The sequence below is a fragment of the Vespa crabro genome, chromosome 7 (assembly GCF_910589235.1).
Source record: "Vespa crabro chromosome 7, iyVesCrab1.2, whole genome shotgun sequence".
NCBI lineage: Eukaryota > Metazoa > Arthropoda > Insecta > Hymenoptera > Vespidae > Vespa > Vespa crabro.
The window spans coordinates 6,495,001-6,520,000 of record NC_060961.1 but is presented as its reverse complement, the minus strand read 5'-3'; the positions used below and the strand labels follow the sequence as shown (position 1 = coordinate 6,520,000).

At 25.0% G+C, this 25,000-nt stretch overlaps 2 protein-coding genes across 12 annotated transcripts in view; one reads left to right on the top strand and one right to left on the bottom strand.

Annotated features, from left to right (window-relative positions):
• LOC124425827 (regulating synaptic membrane exocytosis protein 1) overlaps positions 1-25,000 on the bottom strand; it is a 156,039-nt gene that overhangs the window by 100,531 nt on the left and 30,508 nt on the right. The gene's annotated exons all lie outside the window — the stretch shown is intronic.
• On the top strand, positions 10,587-12,029 carry LOC124425829 (venom peptide SjAPI-2-like). Its single transcript, XM_046966795.1, has 3 exons — positions 10,587-10,752; positions 11,446-11,558; positions 11,686-12,029. The coding sequence occupies exons 1-3, from the start codon at positions 10,704-10,706 to the stop codon at positions 11,776-11,778; spliced, it is 255 nt and encodes an 84-aa protein (XP_046822751.1). The 5' UTR covers positions 10,587-10,703; the 3' UTR covers positions 11,779-12,029.

The window sequence follows — 25,000 nt, the reverse complement described above, 5'->3', positions numbered from 1 at the left end:
CTATTATATATATATATATATATATATATATTTTCCTTTATTTTATTATTTATTTTTCTGTATTTTCTTTTTTATTATAACTCTTTTTTAATCTCTTCCAGATTACCAGATACCGTATCGTATCGTATCGTATCGTCTCATTAATATTCCTTTATTGCAAACTTTTGATTTATTCAAATCTTTTTTCTTTTTCTATCTGCTTTTTTATATTAAACGATCGATAATTAGATAATAAATTTAAAAGAAAAAAAAAGAGGAGAAACAAGAAAAAGAAAAAAATATCAATTAGCGGAGTAAATTATTTTACGAAAAAAAAGATTATATATATATATATATATATATATATATATATATATATATATATATATATATATATATTAAACGTCTATAGAAAATAATGTACATACGTATGCAATGTGAAGTATTATTAACAAATAATATTTTGATGTGTAATAATATTTTAATCTTGATTTTTAAAATCAGTTTAGAAAATTTGTTGACTCGTATAGAAATTTTTACTCCACTTAAGAACTCTTAAAATACTCGCTTTATTTTTTCTAATGTAAAATTCGATATACATATGTATATCTATGATGTCTATGTATATATTATCACAATATTATTGTATAATATTTTTTGTACATATATATATATATATATATATATATATATATATATATATATATATATGTATGTATATTGGAAAAGAAATCAAAACAGAATTCGTATCATTGTTTTCGTTCAACATAGAAATACTTCTCTCTTCCTCTCTCTCTTTCTCTCTCTCTCTCTCTCTCTCTCTCTCTCTCTCTCTTTATTTCTTTTCTTTTTCCCTTTCTTTCTTTTTTTTTGTCGTTAGTTACTCGATATTTGGTACATCCCCGAGATTTCCTTCGAGACGACATTAAAGTGTGGCCGTAACGGAAAAATGATTTTTGTGTATGAAAGATTCAGTAATATCTTTTTCAGATATGATGTTTTTATCGAAAATATCAAATTCTACCTTTTCTTCGACGTCTCCAATCACGTATTTTTACAATTTAAAATATTTATTTTTCTTTTTCTCTTTTATATTATAACCAAATGACGTATATTTTATATACTTATTTATATACACACACGCATACGCATACGCACACGCACACGCACAAACACACACACACACACAGGTGGTATCTTAATCTTTTTTCGCCACTCCCCTGACAAAAATAAACATATCACATGAATTGTAAGATTGATTGAATTTGTGTTTTCAAAAAAAAAACAAAAAAAAAAGAAAAGAAAAAAGGAGAAAAGACAAAGAAAAGATTGAAGTAAATTGTTTTTATAGAAAATAATTCGCTCGTAAAAAATTTTTCGACACTCTGTATGTAACTTGAAAAATTACATTTGAAATATCTTTTCTATTAATTCGTGATATTTCATGAATGATAAATCTTTTCTTTATTACGTCTTTCTTACTTATCAGCTTATTATTACTATGAAAGTAAGAATAAAAAAAAAAAAAAATATATATATATATATATAGGCATTAAACAAAATGGACATCAAAAGTTTTTAACTCATTTTAAAATGTGATTATCCTTTTTCGACATCTCTTTTTTTCTTTTAGAATTACAGTTAGTCTTTGAAAAGAAAAGGATTAACACCAACGAAAAAAGTAATTGATTTCTTCGAAAAACACGTAGGAATTTTTTATCTGCCTTATTTGTCGTGTGTATGTGTGTGTGTATGTGTGTGTGTGTGTATGTGCATGTATATTATAATTCTTGTACCGTAGCCGAAAAGTTTCAACGATGTTGAACTTTCAAGGCGACAACTTGAAATTCGAATTACAACTTAACAAGCGCTAAGACGTTTAATAGCTATCTACGTATATGTATGTATATATACATATATACGTATATACATATACATGTATACGTATACGTATATATATATTACATAGACGTAGAAGTTTTAACTTGTTGAAAATCTTAGAATGTTACTCAGCATGTTTACGAAAACTAGGGAGAGGATGTTGCCTAAGGGTGGCATGGTGTGCAAGTCATTTTCGTGACTTACGCTTGAGGTATAATATATAACAAGTTTAAACGTAGAGAACCACCCCCAGCATACCTATTACTACTCACCCATCACACCATACCATTCCCCAATCCACCTCTATCCTTAAGGTCCCTTCATGAAAGTTAAGACTATCTTATACTGACTTTGAGAGATATCAGGACTGCTTATATAATGCGTTATATGATGGACTTGAAACTCTATGATTCAACACATTAACTTAATCGAACTTGTTACGTCTTTTTAAAAAGAGAATTTTATTATTCCTTTTTTTTGTTTAGCATTTTTTTTGTAATATATAATTCAAAAAAATTTGTATAATATATTCATATATATATATATATATATATATATATATATATATATATATGTATATGTATAATTATATATTTGTATAATATATTACTGATATTAGTACATAATATGTAATTAAAAAAAAAAAAAATAAAAAAAAATATAAATAAATTGAAAAAAAATTAAAAGAAAAAAATATACATACACTAACAACAAATTATATTCATCCTAAAATTCGTAATTAATAAATAAAAAGAAAATTTATTTCAGTAATATATATATGTCTATATATTACTGAAATCGTAGACGAGTGTCATTACAGATAAGGTATGATTAAACAAATAAGATTAGTAATATGGATTAGTAATATGGATTTAGTAACAATTATTCTCTCTCGTTTTCGAAAGATTCTACGCGATTGCGTTTCCCTTTTTGAACATAATCAGATTAAATTAAGGAGACTTCCAAGATAATATTACTCATTCCAATTAGCTTTTACAAAGTGGATACGAGAAGTTGGAACAACAGGAAGCATCTTATCTTGTTATCTGATGGACTGCAACAAGTAGTGGGGCTGATGGTTGAACATGGATTGCAAGTAGTAGAAATATATACATACATATATTCGGACTAACTTCGCCTTATCTTAGATAACTCGATATAGATGTTTAATTACAAATTAAGGACAAGTTCAATATATCTTTCTATTCGATGCAATAAAAGAAAAAAAAAATATATATATATATATATATATATATATATGTATATATATTTAGAAAAATTTCACTTCCGATTAGATCGGAAGTTTAACGATTTTTTCAATGTTTCTTACAAAATGTCCAGTATATTCTTTTTATTTCTTTTCTTATTAATTAATCAGACATTTTCCATCAATTATTTTCAAAGAATTAGTAAAACGAGCATATAATTATAAATAAATATGTAATATCACAGAACTTCGTCAGAAAGAGACGATCTTATTAAAAAAAAAATATGAGAGAATTTAGCAAAAAAAAAAATAAAAAAATAAAAAAAATAAAATCATATACATATATATATATATATATATATATATATATACATATAAAACAACAGAAAGATTTCCATGAAAAAAAAAAAGAAAATATAAACAAAAAATATACATAAATTTGAAACGAATAAATTAATTGTATCTTTATTATACAACATAATTCAATTATAGAAATCAAAAAAATGTTTTCTTATTATTTAAATTATATACCTTCACACACACACACACACACACACACACACACACACACACACACACACACATATATATATATATATATACGTCCATGTAAAAAAAACAAATGAAATAAGTAAAGCATATTATGTATAAATGTATAACTTATCACATGTGTTAAGGCAAACTGATAAATGATCCTACTCAAGAAGATTGATGGGACAGAAATTTGGTTTCAATTTGTAAACGAGGGTTATATACTACGGGCAAACTCCTTGTATAATACAGACAAACCTTAAGCGTCTTTCGCTTGAGCATCAACTCTACTCGTTTTGCTGACTACTTGTTGAGTTTCCTGAACGTGTCCATGCAAACCGAACAAAGCTTTTGCCTGTTAAACTGTAATTTACTCTTAAGGTTGATCTCTCTCTCTCTCTCTCTCTCTCTCTCTCTCTCATTTTAAGATCAACTCTTCTTCTTTTTTTTCTTTTTAATTACCATTACGTAAACCACGAATTTAAAATCTCTTTCGAAGTTTACATTAATTAACAAATTGATGTCGTTTAAAATAAATATATAATACTCCGATTAAAAATCGATGATTCAATAAGGAAACGAGGATAAAATATATTTACAAAAAAAGAAAAGAAAAAAAAATTCGAAGATTAAAAAATACAAATAAATAAATATAGACCAAATTATTCGGTCGCTTTTAAAGGATGGCCATAGAGTTTCTAAATAGGTAACAAAAGATAGTTGCATTTTGAGTTATAAAATTAATTACTCTTCTTTCTCGAAATTCTTTTTAAGCTTGCAATTTCACGTTTCATGAATTAGACGTGCAGTTTTACTTCTTATCTGAATAAAAGAATTAGCCCGAAAGATCTTGAAAAAAGAATAATTGATATTTAATATTATCTTGAAACTTTCGGTACACTCTGTGTTTTAATTAAATTTCTTGGTAAATTCACAAAAGCTATTTTTTTTTATTTTTTTTTATTTTTTTTTTTTACTTTTTTAATTAAAATAGTATTTAAAAGAAATATATATTTTTTTCTATTTATTTAAAATAAAACTACAAATACGTTATTAATTAATATATTCGATTAATAATTGATTTTCTTTAATTAATATAGAGACACAAAAAGAGATAATATCTAATGGAAGAAAAAAAAAAATTTCAAAGAAACAAAAAATTTCATTGTTTCAATATTCATTGAAATTTAAATACTATACGATATAAAATATGCAATAATAATAATAATAATAATAATAATAATAATAATAATAATAATAATAATAATAATAATAATAATAATAATAATAATAATAATAATAATAATATAGTATACTAAATAATATTTTATACAATTTCTTCTAATCAAACAAATTTTCTATTAGGTATATTTATATATTACGTATTTGTGTAAAACTACGTATGCAAAAAAAAAAAGAAAAAAAAAGGAAAAGAAAGAAGAAGAAAAAAAAATTACAAAATCGAAATATACCGGCGTTTAATTTCATAATAATTGATTAATAAATTTTGACAAAAGATAACTTTATAATGTAAAAATAATTATTATCATATAATTGACGTATACGTACGTACGTATGTATAAATGTACATATATACTTAAGCAATTCGATCGTAACATTTAGCACAGTTTAACCAATAAGACCGATAGATAGATACAAGTTGGTAGTCAAAGTAAACACAAAGCGATAGATCGTGCTAACATTAGCGTATAAACGCGTGCTAACATGGGTACCATGCTTGTCAGTCAACCCGTTTCATCCCTTAAGCAGTAACCACTCGACACCCTCGATCGAACATGTGCTAAGGCCAACCAAGTGTCAGAATGAAAGACATAGATAGAGAGATAGAGAAAGAGAGAAAGAAAGAGAGAGAGAGAGAGAGAGAGAGAGAGAGAGAGAGAGAGAGAGAGAGAGAGAGAGAGAGAGAGGGAATCAGTCTGACAAACAAGTCAAGTTTGATTTCCTCTAGCCTTCGTAATCTATCTGACATCTGATTTTTTTATCGCTTCAACGAGTTTAACAATAAAAAAAAAAATAACAAAAGAAAAGAAAACAAAAAATAAATAAATAAATGAATAGAAAAGAAAAAGAAGAAAATTTCACTATAGTGGAAAATTTGATTGAAAGTTTCATATTTATGATTTAATTATATTTAATTAAATTATTATTATTATACTTAATGAAAAAAAAATATTTGTGATTGATCATATCTTAGATTAGATAATAATCGATAAAGGGTTATATAAGTTATTATATATTCTGTTATTAACTATATATATATATATATATATATATATATATATATAATACATGTATGTGTGTGTGTGTGTATAACATGTATTTATATGAATTATATAATATACACATATGCATGTTTTATAATTACATAATTCAAGTTGTTTATTTGAATCAATATGTATAATATGGCTTATTGTATTAGAATTTTCAACACAAATCCAAAATTCATTGATGTGTTTAAAGTTTCAAAATCAATCTAAATACTTGCAATGTTGTTTAGATTGTTTAGATTCCTTGCGACATAGCCGATACATGTAAATACTCGGTTAGTATATATAAGTGAATATTAAAAATATGATACGATTATTAAAAAGTTATAACGAAACATTTCTACATACAAAAGTATTATAACTAATTTATTCAATTTGGAAGATAATTAATTCATACGTTTAATATAACATAAATTAATATGTGAAGTATGATAATTCAAAAGTTCTTACACAATTTTATAATTAATTTATTTTTCTTTTTTGACATTGGAAAAAAATTTAACTACCAGTAATATATAATTAATTTTAGTATTTATTGTTGATATATAAATGAATATGACATACATATATGATATATAATTAATACCAATAATTAAAAAATTACGAAATTATTTTAATTTTGATGAATATATTCGACAATGAATAAATTTAACAACTACTAACGCAATAATTTATATATATATTTATATATATATATATAAATTATTAACTTAGTAACCTTAATATATATATATATATATATATATATATTAATATATATATATATATATATATATATATATATATATATATGTATATATTAAGGTTACTAAGTACATAAGTGAGTACTTTTGGATGATATTCAAGCATACTGTTTTATCATTCGTAGAGTTAGAGAGTCGATTAATGGAGGGTCGAGCATCGATTATGGCACCGATAACTACTTCATAGAACTCTCGTTGAACGATTATTAGCCGCTGTGCTCACCGGGAGCTGATCGATTCTCCTCCATTAATCACCGAAATTGGTACTCTACAAATCAGGTTTTGTATATACATACATGTAAATAGAAAATATGTTAGAAAAATTAATCATTTTAGAAAGAAGATAACATTTTGTTAAACTGCGTTAGATTTTCTTTAAATGATAATTGTTTTAAAATGTCAATTATTATTTAAATTTTGTAATTTATGATTGTAGCTAAAATCACATATTAGAATGCGTTTGATTACTTATTTAAAAATATTATTGTTAAAATGTTATAATTATATGTATAAAAAAATAATTTTTATTAAACATATAACAAATATTTGAGTATGCGTGTGTGTGTGTGTGTGTGTGTGTGTGTATGTATGTGTGTGTACGTGTAAAGTCATTACCATATAATAATCGATTTTATTTGATTTGGATTTATACAGAAATGCAAATTTTTTAAAAATTTATTTTTAAAACAAAAAATAAAAAAAGAAGAGAAACAATATATATTTCCAAATCTAATATTAATTAGAAAATTAATCAATTGAAAATAAATAATAACACTAAAAATTAAATAATAATACTTATACATAATTAATTTCACTTTAATTTGGCATATATATATATATATATATATATATATATATATATATATATATATATGCCAATTCTACAAATTAGTTTCAAAATACATAAAAAAAATAAAGAAAAAAAATAAACAGAAAACAAAAAAAAAGACGTAACATTAATTTTAAAAATTTAATATTAAAACAGAAGAAAAAAGAATTAATACAATACAAATTGCATAATCAATAAATAATTTTTAATCCAAATAATTTCCTATATAGAATCCCATTGAATAAAAACAGAAAATCTCATTTCTATAAAAATTCAATGCCTTCCGTCTTAACCCGAGGATTAATTATAAAAAATGCGATAGAACAGATTTTAAAATATCAATGACATTTACTAGTATAAAAATATATCTTTGATCGTTAATAATAAAATTATATTACGATTATTATAGAAGTGGTAAAACACTTCAACGACGATGTTACGTGTGCTTTAAAAATAACGATCGAAGAGAGACCACGTGTAAACTGAAATAATATACACCTACACATGAAAATATAACTACGTACATACATATACGCATATAAGAGACATACATGAATGTATATATATATATATATATATATATATATATATATATACATATGTATATATATTTATTTATAAGTACATCGGAAATGAAAGCGAGTATAAAGAAAAAAATACGAAAGTATCTTTCGATAACATGTTAGAAAATATCAAAGAAAAATATTAGAAAAGGTTAGATTCATGTTAGATAATATATCATTGAATAAAAAATGAAATTGAAAAATCAACCTTTCCATCCTCTCTAATTCAAACCATTTTAAAAGCTACATAGGTATATACATATATATATCCACACACACACAAACACACAATACAAAACAACTGTGTGGTCCAAATATTTTTCTTCAACGATTTTGTAAATTCAAATTACACGAACTTTTTATTTATTCAATTAATTTTATTACAATTAATATTTCTTTTAGATTACTGAAAAGAAAAAAAAGAAAACTACGAGTCTTTTAGCTTGTCTTGCTTAGCTATCAATTTCCTGATATTAAATCGGTCTAAAAGAAAAAAAAAAAAAAAAAGAAAAAAAACCTTTGCGGAAAAAAGGAAGAAATAAAAAAAAAAAGAGAAAAAAAATGATAATTGATTTTTAAAATCGATTTAAATACTTTTGACTCACCCCTTACATATACGCACGTATACATTCTGAACGTTTGTATATACGTTAGGGCGTGCCGACGGGAAATTAAATTAACCCTCTATGCAAACGTTTGATGCACGCAATGTAACGGGTGTCATAGAAACACTCACTCATTCACTCATTCACTCACTCTCTCTCTCTCTCGCTCTCTCTCTCTCTCGCTCTCTCTATCTCTCTCTATCTATCTATCTATCTATCTATCTATCTCTCTCTCTCCGACTCTCTCACGTTGCATGTCAGTAGCTTTGTTTCAGAATTCCATTCGAGTACACGCAGCTGCCAAGTTTAATCGAGCTACGACGAGCTTTGACTTAGAACGAAGACAGCTTGTCAATATCGATCAAAGTTTGTTAACGAAGAGTCTTATCCGAAGGACATAATGACGTTAAAGTTTTACAAAATTGTTAGTAATATTTTTTTTTCCCTTACTCTTTACCAATCGAAAGAAATCGTTTGTTTGAGATATATCTCGAGATACAATAACGTCTATGTATGTATTTAAATGCAAAGATATTTAAATGTTTTTCTATTAAAGATTTTTCTTCAGATCCAGATAGTTTTTATTTATTTTATGTATTTATCTAACTCTAACTCTAACTCTCTTTCTCTCTCTATTTTTTTTTGTTTGTTTTTAGTTTTACTCCACCTTCTATCTCTTTCAATCAAATAAATTCAGAAAAAAATATATATTTATATAACACAGTGATATTATATTAAATTGTAGCTTGAAATATAATAAATATATATATATATATATACAGTATATAGAGAAGTTTTATGTCAAAATAATAAACCAATCGATTAACTGTCAAATATTTTAATACACCATTTGATCATTTATTTTAGGTTTACATTATATATATATTATATACATAGAGACCTTTTGTCGTTCATAGTTCTATAACGTTTTAGAAGTTAGTTCGTCATAGGAAAATTGACTGCTCAAAGGGTTAATTATATACTTTCGTTTTCTCGAAACTTTATAGATTACTTATAAAGGATAAAAAGAGATAGAGAATGAGAGAGAGAGAGAGAGAGAGAGAGAGAGAGAGAGAGAGAGAGAGAGAGACAGACGTAGATAGATAGAACGATCGAAACGATATAAAAGATTTATAACTCTACTTATTCGAGAGTTTTTTCGTATTACAAGATAAATTCTAAATTTAAAATCGAACTATATAGAAAGTAGGACAAAAATATAAAAGTGTATGTACGTATATATAAATGAATCTGAGAGATCAAAAATTGAAATAATATATTTACGTTCATTATAATAAATTGTAGCTTATATTATTATCTAAATTATAAAATTATTTATCATTTTTATTTTATGAAATTATATTTTGTCTAATGGATTTTTTTTCATTAAGAAATTTTAATGTTTTTGTTAGATAATTTATATGATATCTATGTATATATATATATATATATATATATATATATATATATATATATATATATGTATAAATTTTATTTCATTTTATGATTTTTATTATTTTATGGAATTTTAGTTTTTATTACGCGATATATGTATGATATTGGCAATTTTACAATCAAAAAATTAAAAAACATGAAATTTTTATATTGTTGAAAAAATTATTATAAGCAGCTGCAAGAAAAAAAAAGAAAAAGAAAGATGACACATTAAAAAAGAAACATATATATATATATATATATTCTAGGAAGTATCGATACCCACAAGACATATTTCTATTCTTCTTTGATGTAAATGGACAGAAAAAAATTGACATTTCATATTTATGCCTGTATATAGGAATGCTTAGGAATAAGTTATATAAAACCTTAGTTAGCATTATGTATGTATGTATGTATGTAAGTAAATAATGGTTTAAATTTATGAACCTCTTTATATCGAAAACGCATTTATAAGCGTTATACAACAGGTTTCCTATAAAATAAACATGATAAGACATATCCAAAGATAAAAAGTAGGGTTTGCTAACATAAATTCTATAGTACTGAACGAACAACCTTTCCGATAGGTTAGAATTTTGAAAAAAATTTTATCAATTAAATATAATAGTTCTAAATCATCATGTATCGCCTTTCAACGATCATCTTTCTACTTTTCCTATCTATCGCATGTAAGTCTACAATTAAATATATTTGAAATATAATGTTTCAAAATGTATATTACTAGTTTCTTGTTTTTCAATTTTTGTTCTTCTTCTTCTTTTTTGCACAGAATATACTGTCATTATAAAAAAATATTGATTTCTCACTGAAAAAAATAAAATAAAGAAAAAAAATAAGTGTGTGGCAATATTTTTAACTCTTAAATCATATTAACAGTATACGTATTGACGTACAAATCAGTGTAGTGCTACACGTATAGTAGTTATAGTAGTTATCGTACAGTTTTAGAGTTTGACAATTAATTAAGTTTCGAAAATGGCGAATTTCGAAAATACACACTGAAATCGTTCGTTCGTTCATTCAGATTAACATCGCGTCTACGTTGCAAGTATTTGAGTTTACTGTTGTCTAAGATAAAATTATTTTTTCTTTTTTTTTTTTTCTAAACTGTCTCGTAACTTTCTTTGTCATACCTTTATACAAAACCTTTATGTCCTTCGCTCCCTATCCCGCCCATCGTATTTCGTAGATTAAAATTTAATAATGTAAAATTAAAAATCACCGCACAAAATATACTCCAAGAATGAGTTTTTAATTTTTTCTGGGGCCGAATTAAAGAAAAAAAATTTTTTTTATGGAGGATAGGGGAGAAGGAATGCCGGTGCAATTAACTACACGATATAATTTTCGTATGTATACAGGTATAGATTTCGCGTCAGCCAATTGTGGACCTAACGCTTTTTGTTCCGATTGTGGTAGCGTATGTCCTATCACATGTGAGAACTATAATGATCCACCTAAAGTCTGTCCTTTAGTAAGTAAAATTTTTTAAAATTTCTTCGTAAATCAAATCGTTTTCTACCTTTTCTTCTTTCCTAAAAAATAACATTGTTTCTATTTATTCGATTATATATATATTTTCTTTTTTTTTCATTTTGTAGGTATGTGTAAGAAAATGTGTATGCAAACAAGGATATATATTAAACAAAAAAGGAAAATGTGTTTTACCAAGTGAATGTTACAAAGATTATTAAGAATTTAAGCGAACGTTTATTTAGGAATATTACATTCCATATGGATTTAAAGATATGGAATATCGTGTGCTTTATCGCACATGCACACACGCACATATGCACACAGGAACACATACACACACGTGCGCACATAGAAAATAATAAAATATGATTATATAGTAATATATTTCTTCAGTTATTATTTCATCGAAAATTGTTTATTATTAATTGATTCGATTACGAAGTGCAAGTAAACATGCTTTTTTATTTTCTTTTTTACTTGTGATCTTTACGATTTATGAAAGTCATTATAATTTTGTTTTTCTTTTCTACTTTCCTTTCTTTCTTTATTTTTTTATTTTTTTATTTTTTTAATCGATCCTATCACATGTGAGAACTATAATGATCCACTTAAAATCTGTGCTGAAGTAAGTAAAATTTTTAAAAATTTATTCATAAATCAAATCGTTTTCTACCTTTTCTTCTTTCCTAAAAAAATAACATTGTTTCTATTTATTCGATTATATATATATATATATATATATATATATATATATATATATCTTTTTTTTTCGTTTTGTATGTTTATATAGCAATAGCGATCATTTGCGATCGAAATCATATCTAATGAAAACTGACTGCTGTATAATGTTAAGAAGTGTGTTATGGTATAAAAACTACGTTGATCCAGTTCAAATTATTAAATGGTAATCCGTGAAATGACTTTTCTCAAGACGATAACGATATCTATTTTGCAGTTAAACCGATGTCAAAGTAAACGCAATTTGTGATATACAGTATCTTATTCCTTACAGAGGATTGTTCTCCTTCCTCGTCCCGTCCTCGACAACCACTCTCTCTCTCTCTCTCTCTCTCTCTCTCTCTCTCTCTCTCTCTCTCTCTCTCTCTGTCTCTCTCTCTCTCTCTTTCTCTTTCTTCCTTTCTATGTAAACTTGATATTCGTACGACGATATATACGTAGAAAATACACTCGCTTCAGGCGTTTACGATCTTTCTAAACACACACACACACACACATACACATATGAATGTACACACATACAAAGAGAACGCGGCGTGCATAATAAACGTGAATAAACAAAAAAAATTGCAGATAGGAAAAACAAAACAACGGAAACTTATGTAGGTGAACAAACTCATATAAAGTCATATGTGAATATATATACAGTGCACATAGTAGGTATATGTAAGTACGTGAAAAAAAAAAAAAATATATATATATATATATATATATATATATATATATATAATAAAGAAGCAGACAAACACGTATCTATGTAAATTTTCTATAGATCATTGAAGAAACGTATATACGTGAAAATACATATGTATACATCTATGTATACATATATACGAACTAAAAATGTAGTATATAAATATGAACAAATGTGAATATTAATATAGACAGATATGTAGGTGGGTAAAAATAATAAATATATATATATATATATACGTGTGTGTAATTTTATTCTTATATTGTATCATCTTATATTAATTTATATATGTCTATATATATATATAAGCATATATAAATAAAAATATTATCGCTTAAAATAATTTGCCCATATTAACCTTTGATCTTTTCATACGGGGAGTATTTATTACCAAGCTAATTTGAAATAATTAGATCATTAAATTCGATCCATTGTGTGGACACACTCACTCCCACTATCTCTCTCTCCCCTCCTCTTTCTTTCTCTCTCTTTCTCTCTCTCTTTATCTATCCATCTATCTATCTCTCTCTCTCGAGTTTCCACTTCCATTTTTGTGGAGAGGAGAGAAAGGATGAAGAAAATAGTCGGAAGGGACGAATTTCATTGTTATTGCGAATGGGTCTCGCCTTCGCTTTTAACGATTTACGAGCGGGATTTCTAGGGAACGTGTAAAAGGAGCTCCGTTGTAGTCGTTGATTCTTATTAAATGTTCGAAAACACGAAGGATCGAGGATTAAATGCATTCGCAAAAATTAGAAAAAAAAAAGAAGAAAAAATTTAACGATCATCGATCTCAATAATTTTATCTAGATCTAATTTTAGATATAATAATTATATTGATTTTTTATTGGATTTTTTTTTCTATCAAAGGAAATAAATCGTGTTTTTTTTCCCCTCTTACCAAGAAAAATATCTACGATAATTATTTTTTAACATTTATCAGTAATGATATAAGGAATAATATTCTCATCATTTTTTATTGATGATAAAAGATTCATAATAATTCGGTTATTTTTTATCAATTAGGAAATAAATAAATAAAAAGAAAAGCAAAGAAGAATTTGTTCATTGTAAGAAACATTGAATAATTTTATCATTTTTTATCTGTGATAATAAACAGTAATTTCGTCATTATAATAATAATAAGAATAATAATAATAATAATAATAATAATAATAATAATAATAATAATAATAATAATAATAATAATAGTAATAATAATAATGATAATAAATGTATATATAATTTTTTTCTATACTCGTATAATAAAATATATCCTCTTTTTTCAATATAATTATAACTGACTGTACATAGATAAAAAAAATTCAATTAAAAAAAAAAGAAAAAGAAAAAAAAAGAAAAGAAAAAATTGTAAGAAATTTGAAGATAAAAATGTAATATATCGAAAGGTAATGGAACTATTTCATATCGACATATCGATACCCTACATTTCCATTACGAATGACGAATCCTATAAATTGGTTTTACCGATTTAAAAAGTCATATTCGTTAGTTTATTTAAGTTAGTACCAATTTTGAAAATAGGTCAGTTATGGAGCACACGATGTTGAATAAAATTAAACACCAGCCATTTCACGTCAAAATAGATATTCGTGAAATACACTGATACATAAATAGTTATAACGCGTTTCATGGATTATTGATAATCGTACATATATATATTCCTACATACACACATATCCATAACGATATCCACATACATACATCGTATATACATTTCTATTTGTCTTTGTATTGTACATATATATATGTATACGTATGTATGTATACACAATGTACGAATGCGTGCAACGAACGGATATGTATTTATAGCTTATAGACAGCTTTAATTAATGTGATGGCGTATAATGAGAGAAAGAGAGAGAGAGAGAGAGAGAAAGAGGGAGAGAGAGAGAGAACTACAATGTATACATTATAATCAATAGTATATTTTGAAAACAAAGACAGTTCATTAATGAAATAGATTATTATAAAAAAAAAAAAAATAAATAAATAAATAAATAAATAAATAAATAAGTAAATAAAAATATTGAAAGATTGAGAGAAAAAAACAAAAACATTAATAAGAAAGATTAATGAATCAATTAATAAAAATTATCGCATCATTTTATTCGAAAATAATAAATGAATTATTTTAAATAAAGAAAAATTTTTATACGGTTATTCTTATTAAAAGATAATTATAATAATGCTCATAATATTATAATTACTATAAAGATAAGTTAATAATAATATTCATAATATTATAAGATAATGGCATCGATATAAAAATGGTAATAATATCTTTATTATAATAATAATATTTTTATAACGTAAAATATTTATATTATAAAATATAATTATTATAATGTCATATAATATAAATATGATATATATCTATATCATATTATATATATATATATGTATATATATATAAATATATATCATATTCTAATCTATATATCATATTATAACATATCGATAATATTATCCACATAATATTATAATAACGTAGATCTTATATATAATATATAAAAAAAAATTGTTAAATTATTCTTATAATTATTATAAAATAATTACTTATCGAACAATCGTTTTATATTAGAATTTTCATATCTTTTTCTTTCTTTTATTTTTTTATTTTTTTCTGTTTTTGTGTCTTTTTTTTTAAATCAATCCTTGACTGACATAAGACAGTTAATAGAATCTAATTCATTCTATATGGACATAAAATAGAAAAAAGAATTAAAAAGCATAGAAAGTTCTCGAGAAGGAATTGCGTTATAACGGAGCATTTATTTTCCATTAGTAGACAAGATAAACGATAGAACGTCGACGGATAATGGATATCGTTCGTTCGTTTGTTCGTTTGACTGTGAATAACCGATCTTTTTGATTCCTTTCTTCCTATCGATAACTATCGAATGCATATATCGAACGCGAACAGACAGATTTTCCGTGAACGAAATAAATTTATTTTCATCTTATTCGCATTGTTAGCCGAATATATATATATATATATATATATATATATATATATATATATGTTTTAAAATGCGATTGGATTCGGGACGAATTCGAAATATCTTTTTTTTTTCAAGATTTACGTTTACGTTTATGAAAGAACAGAAAAAGAAAAAAAAAGAATAAAAATAAAAAAAAAAAAATCAAAAAGAATTGATTCAAGCGCAATGAATAAAAAGTTTGCTAAAATTTGAAACATTCATATTATCTGCAAATTCTATTATTTTCTTTTTGCTATTTTTCATTTGTTCAATACATTTATTTGGAAAATAATTATTGTTATTTTGTGTGATTGAAAATAATATAAAGAAGGAATATACATTCAGAAAAAAATGTTTTATTAAAAATTATTTAAATATAAGAAGATATTATAATGATTAAATTATAATATAGACGTAATAATTATTATCCTGTTTAATAATTATAACAATATATATATATATATATATATTTATATAAGAAAAAATATATTTTATATCATATGAAATATTAATTACTATCCTATAGAATAATTATAATAAAATAAAAAACAACAAATGCTATATATAATATTTCCTTATAGAAAAGAAATATTTAAAATAATTAATAAGCATTCTGCTTGCCTAATTAATTAACATATTTTAACATATAAAAACATACACTAACAAATATTATAATAAATTCAAACAAAATGAAAATATACGAAATAAAGATACATATATCAAATATATATATATATACATTTATTTATTTATTTATTTATAGATATTTTTCATGAAAATTATGGAAATTTTACGTTCGGATTTTTCAATATTCATTTCAATAATTATGATACTAACGATAAATATGAATTATTTCTTTCTCTAAACGTCGAATTATCAATTATTTTCTTCTTAAAGGATATCATTTCTGTTGGAGACAATCATCTATCTAACTTTCTAGAAATTCTTGCTGTTGTTCTAAGTTACTTGTTCGTCGTTCTATACATCTCTCTCTCTCTCTCTCTCTCTCTCTCTCTCTCTCTCTCTTTCTCTCTCTCTCTCTCTCTCTCTGTCTATCTGTCTCCAGGCGGCCTACCCAAGACGCAATCAAAATACGATTACGCGTTGTAATTAAGCGTCGGGTGCTGAGATAAACTCGATTCCTGAGGGAGCTCTACGCCTTCGGCCTTCGAGAGTGTGTGTATGAGAACAGTTGACGGGATTTCATGATACCTAAAGTTAAGTACGGTATATATATGTATATATATATATATATATATATATATATATATATATATATATGTATATCTAAACTTCCTTAGAATATCCCTTAGGCGAGAATAAACGATATTATTCTGTACTTTCTATTTGATAGATATTATTTCTATATTTTCTTTTTTTGTTTGTTTTTAATTTTCCGACAATTTTCACTCTAAATTTTCTTTTTTTTTTTTTTTTTTTTCATAAAAATCAATCAACTCTTTGTAAAGATATTAGTCGTTGAAAATTTTATTGTCATTAGAATTTACAGAAGATTAGAAAAATTATAGCGTGTTTATAAGATAATTGGATGAAAATTATTTTCATTCATTATACTCGATTAAGATATTCGAAGTAACCATTACATTGGATAACATTAAAAATTATCATTATTTACAACAATTATTATATTTATTTATACTTTTGATCGTATGTATTGACGATTACGAATGTATTAAATAATTAATATCGCATAATAATTTAAATAATTATTATGTATTTATTAATTAATTAATATTAAAAAAAAAAAATTTTAATATCAAAATACATCATGTCATTGTATTAAACGTTATTCAATTTCATTACGTTGGACATATCAAGATGGAACATAGAAGTGTATTATCAAATATTAATAGTATTTAATCTATATGTAATTTAAACGACAAGTTAGAAACTCTCTAATACATATATAAGTAGGTATATATCTCTTTCTATATATATATATATATATATATATATATATATATACGTATGTATATACGTATGGCACATGAGTAAAAATATGAATCGAGGGCAAATGTTAAATAGAAAGACAGACAGACATAGAAAGAGAGAGAGAGAGAGAAACAAACAGAGACAGAGAGAGAGAGAGAGAGAGAGACAGACAGACAGACAAGCAGAGACAGTGACAGAGAGAGAGAAAGAGAGAGACAGACAGAGACAGTGACAGAGATGGAGAGAGAGAGAGAAAAAGAGAGATAGTTCATTGTCACGAAACAGTTAAATGCAATTGGAAAGAGAGAACCGAATCGGAACTAACTTCTATAAGTTAAAGTGTTAAAGACAAAAGGTTTTCATCGTTCATCGATGACACATTCATGTCACAAAAGCTAATGTTTAACTCTTAATGAATAATGAAATAATGCTTGCCCTTTAACAGTCTACAAAACTTTCTATGACTTCTTCCATTCTCCTCCTTCTCTTCCTCCTTATCCTCCTCTTCCTCTTTACCCCTTTCCTTCCCCTTCCCGTCCCTTTCCTTTACATTCATCCATCGTTCTCTTCCATAGGTAGTACACTTGAAACCCACTCTCTCTGTTTTGAATTAGAGCAATTAACGTAATTCACGGTTAAATGCTCCGAAGTTCAAAGGTTAAAAAAAAAAAAGATAAACAAAAAGAAATAAAAAGAAAATTTCTCGATCAAGTGAATATCGATTGAATAAACATGAAAAAGAAGTGGGAAAAAAAAATACTAGAAGAAGAAGAAAAAATTGGAAATTAAAATTCAAAATTTATTTTTCGAACAAATCGATTATCGTCGATCTTGAATTAGTAAAAAAGAAATGTGAATATATATTTCTCTCTCTCTCTCTCTCTCTCTCTCTCTCTCTCTCTCTCTCTCTCTCTCTATCTATCTATCTATCTATCTCTATCTCTATCTCTATCTCTTTTTCAAAATTTATTAAGCGATTTTAAAAATCAATTGTTCTTTTTCGAGATCTTTTTTTTATTTTTTATTTTCTATTTTGTTTTCTTTTTTTTTTTCTTTTTCTTCTAGACTTATTGTCCAAGCTTGTCAAACTAGGTTAGCAGAGTTTTACGATGCTAGAAAAGAATTTCGAATCTAAAAAAAGAATCTCGGAAGAGAGTAATTTATTTTTAATATTACCTAGAAACTTTTGGCCCATTCTTTATAGTTGCCTTTTCAATACGTCAAAATCTCTCTCTCTCTCTCTCTCTCTCTCTCTCTCTCTCTCTTTTTCTTTTTTTCTCACTCTCTTTCTACCGACAACTCGATGAAACTACGGAAATTGTGTTGTTCGATCGCATATAGTCTGAGAATTTCGAAGCAATGACCTGTGCCCTTTTGTATATTTCGAGAGTAACCTTTCGAGTTATCGACCGAGAAAAATTCTATTGGAGATTAAAGGGTTCTTACTTGTTTGTTTGTTTTCCTTTTTTCTTTTCAATCACTCTTAAAACAATAAAAAAATTTTAATTATTTTGGACTTAAAATCTTAATTATTTTTTACTCGGAGCATTATTCGTTAGTTTTCTTTTTTCTTTATGCATTGTATTATTATTAATTAAGTGTTTCTTAATCATTATTATTGTAAAAATATTATAGCATACAAATGGTTTTGTGTGCCTCTCAATCCCAAATAAATTTTATGTAAATTTTGATAAAAGATCATTATTTTCTTTTTTTTTTTTTTATTAACAAAAATTATTTACGAATGATGCGTATATATTGCAAATGATGAAAATTAAAAACGAAAGAAAAAATATAGTTGACGATTAGAGTAATAAAGTTTAAAATTATCTATATTAATATATATATATGTAAATATATATAAAGGAAAAAAAAAATTGCCTGAAATTTATACCAGACAATATTCAAATTTGTAACTAAATTTTTTAAACAAATCACTAAATGATGTTTGCCGAAAGTATTTTAAAGAAGAAAAAAAAGAAAAAGAAATCCCACAGACTATCACAAATAACAAAAATAAAAAAAGAAAAAACATTTAAAAAATAAGAAGAAAGTATCTTGAAGTTAAACTATCTAAATTAAGATAAGAAAACTTAACATTCTATATCTCATTGACTCAAACAATAATTCATAAAAGATCGTCCTACATCCCTTAATCGTGCTCAAACAAGCCCGATCATTAGAACTACTGTATTTAAAGCTAATGTCAAAGCAAAACGAAATAGAAAAAAATGAAATAAAAAAAGACAAAGAAAAGGGAAAGAGAGAGAGAGAGTGGAAGAGTGGGATAGAGAAAAAGAGAAAGACACTTGTAGTCAGCTAAAAGACGATTTTACAAAATGACTTTAACAACAATGTTAAGTACTAATTAATTACTTGATGTTTCTTTTGTTTTCTCTTCCTCTCTCTCTCTCTCTCTCTCTCTCTCTCTCTCTCTCTCTCTCTCTCTCTCTTTTCTTGCCAAGAGAAAAAGAAGCACATGAAGAAGAAAAAGAAGAAGAAGAAAAAGTAAGTCTGTCAAGGATAATACTAAGCAAGTGTTGAAATAGAAGAAAAAGGAAGAGGCCCACTGGCTAGGAAATGGCTGCCACCTGTAGCTATTGATCGGTAAGGCGAGAGAAAGAGATAAAAAGAGAGAAAAAGAGAGAGAGATAGAAAGACAGGAAACTAACTATATCTACGTATACTTTCTCTCTCTTTCTCTCTCTCTCTCTCTCTCTCTCTCTCTCTCTTTTTCTGTCTACCTATCTATCTTTTTTTATTCGACTTTGTAAAAAAGAAAAGGATGTTGTAACCTTACATCCTCATTTACGTTCGTTTGCTCGACTCTGGTATTATCCTCTCTCTCTCTCTCTCTCTATCTCTATCTCTCTCTCTATCACTCTCTCTCCCCCCCTCCTTTTTTTCCTATTCCTTTCATATCTTTTTCTCTCTTTCTCTCTTTTATTTTTCATCTCTTCTTGTTTCACTCATTCTCATCCTACCTCTCTACTGTCGATTCAATTACAATGTTCCGCTTCGTTTAACCGATTTTCTTCGCCTACCTTTTTTCTTTCTCTATCTATTTCAGTATTTCTCTGTCTCTGTCTCTGTCTCTGTCTTTCTCTCTTTTTCTCTTGCTCTTTCTTTCCCTCTTTCTTTCTCTATTCCATTCTATGATATTAGCTGTCTTCTTATTCTCTCCTTCCTTTTTCTACTGTGTATTTCTCTCTCTTTCTCTCTCTCTCTCTTTTTTCTCTCTCTCTCTATCTATCTATCTATCTCTTATTCTCTGTCTTTCTCGTGGAAATCTCAACGAATCAACCTCCGGTTGGTGCGATTTGTCAGAACCACGTCTTTTCTAATTTCGTTCAACGAGATTGTTCCTTCCATGCTTTGATTTCCTTTCCTTTCTCTTCTTTTTTCTTTTTTGCAAGAGGTTTTTTATTTTTTTAGTCAGAATCCTAACCTTTCTACCTTACAGCGAGAAATTCATTAGAAATGTTTATACTTTAAAATCAATCACACCATTTTTTTCAATAGTATCATTCACGTCGCATAATATATAATAATGATTATAAATGAGATAATTATAGTCATAAAATGTATATGTATCATCGTAATAAAGTAGAAAATGTAAAATAAAAAGGACAGAAAGAAAAATGTAGAAAAATAAAAAAATAAAAGAAAGATCATAAAATATTAATCGAATAATGATAACAATAATAACAAATTTTCGAATGCAATTATAGTCGTTTTTGTTGAAAAGAAAAAAAAAAAAAGAAAAAAAGATTAATAACTCGTTTTCATCTTCCTCATAAAAAAAAAATTAAAAAAAAGATAAAATAAAATGATAATAATAATAATAATAGTATAATAACATTAATGAAAATAATAATTTTATACATAAAAAGGGAGACGAGCGAATTTGCGAACCAAAGCGTCCTAGATCTTTTTTCTATGTATTATATTATACATATATACATACACCATATATCTATATTTATGCCTTCGTTAAAATGCAAAATGTTAGGAGGATGAGAAAAATTTGTTTAAAGTTGAGAGGATTAGCTCGATAAATCGTCCTTTTCTCTTTCCCAACCCATTCGCTATGATTCCATCCCCGTTCTCGACCTCGAAATTATTTTACCCAGGCACTTTCATGCGGTCTACAAATACATACATACGAATACATATATATATATATATATATATATATATATATATATATATGTATTTATATATATTTATATATATATATATAACTTCGCAAAGTATACTTTTGGAAAAAACATTCCTGACTTATAACTAATGTCTGTTCTTATCTCGAGTTTTTAAATCCAAACTTTGACGTTTATTCGTCGATATCCGTAAATAGATATAAATTCTCTTATATTTTTATCATTATATATGTATATATATATATATATATATATATATATATATATGTATAAAAATGATGTAAATATTTATGAGATCATGTCTAATTTCAAATTGCTTTATTTCTTTCCTAATTATAATTTTACGAATATATTATACATAATCTATCTTACTTATCGATATTAATTATATAATAATTCTCGATGTTGTAATGATACATAAAAATTTTCAGATTTATTACTTCATTATAATTTCAAATTTAAAAATTTTTTTTTTAATCGGAGAACAAATTTCTAATCTTATTATTTACTATACATATAATTTTTCCGCATTGAACGAGAATACGTAAAAAATGAAATATATGAACAACAAAGAAATCCATTTATAACGAAATAGTTCGATGATAATTGATCTCGTTAATTGTTCTATTAAAACTATTATCCTATCGATTATTCTATTGGAAATTCAAAGGATTAATAAGCATCGCTCGCTTACCTACATAACGTAGTCTCAAAACTTTCTCTAATACTATGACGTAAGTAAATCTCTCTCTCTCTCTCTCTCTCTCTCTCTCTCTCTCTCTCTCTCTCTCCGCCTCTCTCCCCCCCTCTCTCTCTCTGTCTGTTTTGTCAGTAATTGAACTTCTTGAATACACCATAACACGATTATGCAAATATAATATTCCAATACGTCCATTAATCCTCTACAAAACTATATATATATATATAAATATATATATATATATATATATATATAAATATATATATATATATAAATATATATATATATAAATATATATATATATATAAATATATATAAATATAAATATATATATATATATATATATATAAATATATAAATATATAGCTTTAAGATAAACATATAAGGGTATGTATGTATATGTGTGTATATTTATATTTATAAACTTCTTATTTCATTCTCTTTCATCAGATAATTAATCGTCAATTTATATCTGAAAAATTAATATTTATTTATGCTAAAGCATAAATTATTTAAAAAATTGATTATTCATTAGTAATATAAAAATTGATATCAATGATATTAACATAATTTTATAAAAAATAGAATAATTTGATAAACAAATCAAATTATTATTATTATTATTATTATTATTATTATTATATTATTATAAATTATTAAACATAAATAAATGTACATAAAATAATATAAATATTAATAAATTGTTCGATATATTCAACTTTTAGATGTCGGATTATTTTTACTATGACGTATCATTCAAGATTTGTGACCCATGGATCACTTTCACAAGGCCGTAATAGTTACAGAGCTTGTGTCACGTCCTATCAGTTTACATAGAAATCTTGGTCGTTTTATCTCACGGTTTTATTTATTTTTATCCTTTTTATTCTATCTTTATTTATTTTTTTTTTCTTTCTTTTTTTTTATTCTCAACCTTGATCTCTACGATAAATTTATATAGAACACAAGAAACGTGGTTAATGATCACTATGATATAAGTCTAAATTGTCAAAAATGTTTGTTTATATTTTAATATAATATGATACATTGTATGAAAATCTACAATGAGAATTAATTTGGAATAAAATCAATTTTTTAAATCCAACAAATCTGTAACTACAAAATATTTATTTATCGAATATTTATAAAGTTCATCATATTATGTCGAATATATCTGATTGTATAGATAAAAAGAAAATATTTTTCCCTTTAAAATGATTTTTATTTCATATTTCTACGATTTTCCGTTCAAAAAATATAAACGTTTAAATATTTTCATTCATAACTCAATGAACACATGATCCGAGTAAATAGTAAAAATGGTTTACATCGTGCAACTGATGATAGTAACGTAAATTCTAAGAATTTATGTAGGTCAGTGTTCATTCACTAAGTAATTATGTAGGTCAGTGGGTCAATTAAATGTCTATTATTTGCATTTCGATATCTCCGTAACTAATAATCATAAAGACGTGAAATCAAGAGGATTATAAATGATAACTTTTTCTCTATATTATTTATAACAATTTGTTATAAACAATTTGTTATGAATAATTTTTTTTTAATTCGACATTATGTAATACATTTATGCATACGTACAGTTAAGAATTTATTGTAAACTATCTGTTATAAACAATTTGTTATAAACAATTTTTATAAATAATTATTTTTTTAATAAAAAATTAAGTAATATACGTATGTATACATACATACATGCAGTTAAGAATTTGTTATAAAAAATTTGTTACAAACAATTTTTTTTAATGCAACACTAATTAATACATATATATATATATATATATATATATATATATATATATATATATATATATAATATATTACTTAGTAATATACATAATATTTATAAATACGTATATACATACGTCAGTTGGAAATTTGTTATAGACAATTTCTTATCAACAATTTCTTATAAATAATATTTTTTAATTCGTCACTCACGTGACATACATAACGTGTTAATTAATACATGATCATGAATTACGTTTAGTTTTAAGAATTAATATATAAGTACTAACGTAAGTAATAATCATATAAATTTCACGTTGAACAATTTCGTTCTTCTTTTTAATCGTTAAAAAAAGGAAAGTAAAAAAGAAAAAAAAACAAAAAGAATGGAAGAAAGATAATAATAATAAAAAAGAAAGAAATGATAATAATTGTTAATTGAAC

What these genes read in the sequence shown, in the direction of transcription:
- LOC124425829 (XM_046966795.1), top strand. Translation starts at nt 10,704, where the DNA reads ATGTATCGCCTTTCAACGATCATCTTTCTACTTTTCCTATCTATCGCA. An exon ending in ACTTTTCCTATCTATCGCAT is followed by an intron (nt 10,753 to 11,445) that starts GTAAGTCTACAA and finishes GTATGTATACAG; the next exon opens with GTATAGATTTCGCGTCAGCC. An exon ending in CACCTAAAGTCTGTCCTTTA is followed by an intron (nt 11,559 to 11,685) that starts GTAAGTAAAATT and finishes TTCATTTTGTAG; the next exon opens with GTATGTGTAAGAAAATGTGT.